The 6253-nt window shown below is 28.8% G+C and overlaps 1 protein-coding gene across 1 annotated transcript; it reads left to right on the forward strand.

Annotated features, from left to right (window-relative positions):
• Window positions 1-4881: 4881 nt before the first annotated feature.
• Window positions 4882-5244, forward strand: LOC132254300 (uncharacterized). Its single transcript, XM_059739609.1, has one exon. The coding sequence runs from the start codon at window positions 4882-4884 to the stop codon at window positions 5242-5244; it is 363 nt and encodes a 120-aa protein (XP_059595592.1).
• Window positions 5245-6253: the final 1009 nt, after the last annotated feature.

The raw sequence follows: 6253 nt of genomic DNA on the forward strand, positions 1-6253 counted from the left end.
TTATAAAGTTTATTTCATATAAGAAGTCGAATATTGAATGAACTCAATTATTTATCTACTTTATAGTGTAATTCAAATGTTGTTAAATTATGGGTTAATTATTTTCATTTCTACCTCCATTGAAGCTCAATTAATTAGAGTATTTGTACCATTTAAATATGTGGTCTGATTGTATTTAGAGTGCGATGGGTAATATTTTTATTCCAAGTGTGTCTAAAAGTGTTATGAGACTGATCTATCAAATGTTTCTCCAAAAATCATTGTAAGTGATTTTTTAATATTATTATTGATTTTTCAAAATTTTATAAGTGTTTCATAAAATTTGTTAATTTTTTTTTTTCAAAAACAGTTTTTAAACTAAAAATCTATTTAGCAGTAATTTTATTAAACATTTCTAACATTTTTAACACTTAAAATTTTTTATCATTCAAGTGTTAAAAAATTTAAAAACGTTTTCTAAAATTAGTGCAAAACGCACTTTAAAAGTATTTCCTAAAATCATTGTCAAACGAGTTTTTATTCTAATAGGAGTCATATCCATTTTCCTTTCTATTAAAATTTAATTAACTAAGGGTGTTAAAAGGAACAAAAAAAAAAAACAAAAAAAACAAAAAATAGAATACAAAGACTAGTAAGGGCCATGGTTTTAATTGGATTTGTGATATTAATTCGTTTCGGCTTTGGGCTCTAATTTTTTTAATTAACAAGGGATATGGGCTTAGATTTTATTAATTTGATAGTACATTGGCCTTTCTTTTTCTTTTCTTTTTATTTTATTTTATTTTATTATTTTCGCTTACTTTCACTCTCATTTAAAACAAGAGGATATATTTGATAAAATTTTAAATTAATATAGAATTTAAGGTTTAGTGAATGAAATTAACCCATACTTATTTGATTGATTGTTGAATTGGGCTTCTTTTAAATTTTTTACATTGGCCAACTCCAATTTGAGTTGTTTGTTCTGAGTTTTAAGGCGTGACAAGTCAATGAATGGTGCTTTTGCAAGAAGACAAAGCTGCGAACCCACTAAAGAGGAAAAAGGCCCTTACTGAAAAGGGGATTCCCTCTTATTCTCTCTCTATTTCCATTTTGGGTTGGGTGTATATTTTTTAGAGAGGTCCATTTTGTATGTAATTTATATTTAGTCCTTGATATTATTTTTTTTAGTGAAAATGTTTTGGAAATAAAATGATAAAATAAAGGTTGAGGATTTTTTTTTAAAAAATATTTTGGAAATACATGATAAATGATTGGCTTAAGACTTGTGAAAGTAATTTAGGCGTAAATTTTCACTTTACCTAATGATTTTTTTTTTTTAAAAAAAAAAAACTTTGGGAGTTATATTTTGTTTTCATGAGGATTTTTTTTTGGAAATAAAATTCTTTCTAGTAAGGATTTTTTTATTTATAGTGGGAATATATATATATTGAAGATATATATATATATATATATATATATATATATATATATATATATAACGGTAAATTGAAGATGAAGTTAAAGTCATCATTCTTGACAAATAATAATGGTATTATATAAAAAAATTTATTAAACATGAAAATATATTTTAAGTCAAAATAAAGTTTTTACAAGAAGCAACATTTTTTCGGCTTCTATATTAAGTTCCTTCAAACAAAATTACCCAAATAGACAAAGAACCTATTATTGAGCTTAAAAAAAAAGGGGGGGTTTTGGACTTCTAATAAATTGATCAAAATAGGGCTAAGTAGTAATAGTATAATGGATTTTGAATTACACCCATAGCTATGTTTGATTCCTAGCAAGTTTAAGAGAAAGAAAATTAAAGATTAGAAAAATTATAATTTATTTTTCTTATAGTAAAACACTTATAAAATAATATTCTCAGGACTAAGAAATTTTTTTATCTTAGTAAGGTTGTTTTATCGATAAATGCATATTTATTAAATTATAAAAAGAATTATGTTTCTATTGATTAATACTTTTATAGATATAATTTATAAATATAAAAAATTGGATGTGGTAAATAGTTAATACATAGAAGCTTAAGAGATTAAAAAATAAAAGATGATTATTAATTATAAAAGATTGAGAGACTTCTCATCAATTATGAATTTATAATTTTTGGGTTCGTAAGGAATTTTAAAAGTATCATTATTTTATAATTTAGTGAGATTTATCAATTTAGTATGTTAACCTAAGTTCAAATTAGAGGATTTTATTATCTAATTATTAATTTATCAAACATTCATTTATCGCGGTTTTACTCCATTTGGTTGTGCATAATAAAGTTAAGGGAAAGAAATTAAATTTTGGAACAATGCATTTTACCTTTCTTTTATGGTATAAAAATATAAGAAAATCATTTTTCCATAATTCTTTTTCTTGATACTTTGCAGAAACCAACCGCCTGTTTGGTTGTTGTTTCCAAAAACTTCAAAAATACATTTGACAATTGTTTTCTGTGTTTTCAAATTTGTTCTTCGTGTTCTCAATTTGATGTTTTTGAAAAACAATCTCAAATTGTTTTCCTTGTTTTCTACAATATGAACTGAACAAAAAAAACACACAAAAAATCATTAAGAACACCAAAAAAAAAAAAAAAAAACCACATGCAGAGAACAAACTACAAACTCTCAAACCCTTTAAAAATGCATCACACAACAAATGGAACCAAATCTCAAATCTACACATAGAGAACAAACCCACAAAACCTAGGCTTAAGTGACTTGAGTCAAACAAGACTTAGGTTATTTAATCTAACTCAAAACGGGTCATAATTGATTAATTAACCACATGATGTCATTTTATTAATCAATTAGGCCAATCTAGAGACCTTGTTCACTATCTCTTAAGCAACCTTATGTAATTACCAAAACACCCTTATACACAATAATGAACTTAGAGTCAATCTAACCCTCATAAACCTTATCATCATGGTATATGAGCTGAAAGTGGGGACCATTGAGACCCATAGGAGTACTGGCTTTCTCCTAATCCAATTCTGAAGTTGATTCAACATTCCACTAAAGATAATCAATTTTATTTCAATATCTTATGTAAATAACAATGAGATGAAGTTCGGGTTCGTGATCTACTATCTACTCCATGCAGACTTCCTATAAATTGGTGTCGATAATCTAATAAGGTAGTATTATCACCTATCAAAATTACCTCTCAAATCCTTAAGTTACAAATATCACTTCTTATGTGATCAACTGACATACTCTAACTCTAAGAAACATATATCAAGTTTCACTAAATGAATTATTGTGGTTATAGATTACATAATCACATGTCCGTTAGATCACCCAAAAGGATATACTATCTCAATTCCATGAGATATCATAGTACATCTATTAAGAATACTTATTGCCACCAGCCTCCATCAATAATAACCAATCTATAAGGATATATGACCGCTTTATAGTCTCACCCATAGATCAAAGCTTCATGTTGATTTTAGCATATACTCAATATCCTCTCAAGGTTGAGAGTCCATACAGTATAGTAACTTGGTGAATCATGACAATTGATAGTTTTACATTATGATTTACCATAAGTCTTATCCAGTATGCATCATATACACTAATGCACTCATCATGAGAAATTCATCCTATTGGCCAAGACAACTCATTCCTCTAACTAGGAGGTGGTGCACTATAATCTCTACTAGATTACCCAAATCCGTGAACTAACTGTGGATAACTTATCTACTTAACTTGTGACTTATATCCTCTGTACAACTCTTAATTTACCTAAATCATGTACAATATAAGAAATATGGGTTGAATATTCAAATGAATGTCAATGCATAAAAATGATAATAACGAGACAGTGAAGTTTAACTTTGTTACATCATATCTTACTTTTAGGGACTCAATTTCAACATATACTAGCTTTAATAGCCACTTTGGGATACCTTCATGTTAAAAGCAATTGAGAAATATTCTCTTACACATACATGGATGGAGGTTAGTTTCGAATGCAATCACATGATAAAGTTCTTATATAGAACCTTTACACTAGCTTCAGTAATCTCTTTGGGGGACCTTAACGTTAAAAGCAAAGTTTAAAGACCCAACTTTTCAGGGTGTGTGAATAGAACTCTTAATCATGAATCTAATATATCTAGATTTAATTTATTCATATTTTTAAAAAGATAATCAGAGAGACTTAAGTTTTTTCTCAAACATGACAAGGGAAATGGATTTTATTTATTTTTATAATCCTTATCTTTAATAAAAATATTTAGTGTTTCCAAACATAATATTCAATTGTACAGTAACGGTACTTTACAACTTCCAGTGCAATAAAACTTACTAACGTCCCAATTGACTTAATTTTATCGTAACAAAGCAGGATCTGGATATGCAGTACCACAGAAAGTTCCTTGGAACTTCTTTGAAATTTCCAAATAGGTTGAAAATAACTAAGGCTACTAGGACAAGGAAAGATTATTCAAGTGAAGGGTTGAGAGGAAGCTACATATGGCTTAAAATTCAAACCCACCAAATTATACCAAACTTAGGTGGATGCACCTACTCCCATTGAAAAGTCTCCTCCTCTATCCAAGGTAGGATTCCAGCCATACATATATACCTTTTACATATTTTTTTCTATTATTGATGATGAAAAGTCAAAGATTAAATCTGCTAATGTCTTGTCATCAATTTCTAATATCTTCTACTTGACCTTGACTAAGAAACCCACACAGGGACTTGACAAATTCTTGGAAACTTCAGAGCTGGTTCAAATTAATAAGGTTTTTTTCATGATAGGAAATGTAATTAAGCTACATCTAAACGTATGACTCATGAAAATTTTGAAAAAGACGTCAAGCATATGGCCTATAAATGTGTCCAATTTTCTATGGTTGTAGCATATTAGAAGGAAAAGATGGCAAGGGGTTTGATGGCACTAGGTGGTGGTGGCGGTGGCGGAGAGAAAGTAGGCACAACGGCTTCAAGCTGTGGGGCGCTGCTCTTGCTTTGCATGGTCATCATGTCTCTCTCTATTATATCCATGGTCATATTTGCTTGTGGGGATGGTAGTAAGGCTTCTACTTCACCTCGCAAGAAAAAAAGGAAGGACGCAGGAGATTGTGGAAATTGTGGTGATTGTCTTTCTCTTTGTTGTGGAGATGGTTGCGGTGGAGGTAGTGGGGATGGTGGCGGTGGCGGTGGTTGTGGGGGTGGTGGCGGTGGTTGTGGAGGTGGTGGTGGAGGTGGCAGTGGCGGTGGCGGGGGTGGAGGTTGCTGATGACAAAAAAAATTGAGTTGATATAAATTATGTATGAATATTCTTTTTGTATTGAAGCTTAGATAGTATGGATGTGTACATATTTGTTTGCATTTTTTTTGGAATAAATAGCACGTTAGAAGTGCCCTTGCTTTCTTGCCTTAAATTTATGTGTGCTTATGAATGTTGAAATAGATTTTGTTTGCATTATTCAATATTTGGTGATACCACATTAAATTCCTACCCATTTTGTCATTATTTTTTCTTCATCCAAACAGGCCCAATTCAAACTCAACCCAGGTTCCAGAAACCCAATCCAAGTTAGCACTTGATGGGATGTTCCTTGGATCCAAGTGCTTAAACATATGTTGGATGAGTACAAGCGGCATTATTCCTGTCTCTGTCCGATGTGGGACCGATTGGGATTGATAAGAAGAAAAATAAATGAAAGAATTTCTAAGTGAAGGACTTAGAAATCAGGTACTGAGGCTTAGGAAAAGGTACGGAAACCACTCAAACCACATGCATTCTAATGCATAATGTAGCAAACCAGAAGACTATATTCATTCCTAAGAAAATTTATAATATTGAATAAAATAATATATATATATATATATATATATATATATATACATATTTTAAATTATAAAATTAATTAAAATTAAATAATTAAATTTTATTTCATGTTTAATATATTCACATTTAAATATTATACATATTTCATTTAATAAAATTTAAAATATTAATACATGTATACTTATATATGATTTAATTTGATAGTATCAAAAATAAAAAAATACATATTATTGATTTTAATTTATTTATAAATATCTTTAACTTTTTATATTTTTTTAAAATTTTAATAATATATAAATTATATATTTATAATATTATCGGTTTGACCATGATTCAACTATCAGTCTAACTATTAAATCGTAAACCTGATTTGATACTTGAAACATTGAAAAAACCACATTTACACTAAGTGACATTACTTTTGTTATTTGTATTCTAGTTTGTCTTCAAAAGT

The sequence above is a fragment of the Vitis vinifera genome, chromosome 9 (genome assembly GCF_030704535.1).
Source record: "Vitis vinifera cultivar Pinot Noir 40024 chromosome 9, ASM3070453v1".
Lineage (NCBI taxonomy): Eukaryota > Viridiplantae > Streptophyta > Magnoliopsida > Vitales > Vitaceae > Vitis > Vitis vinifera.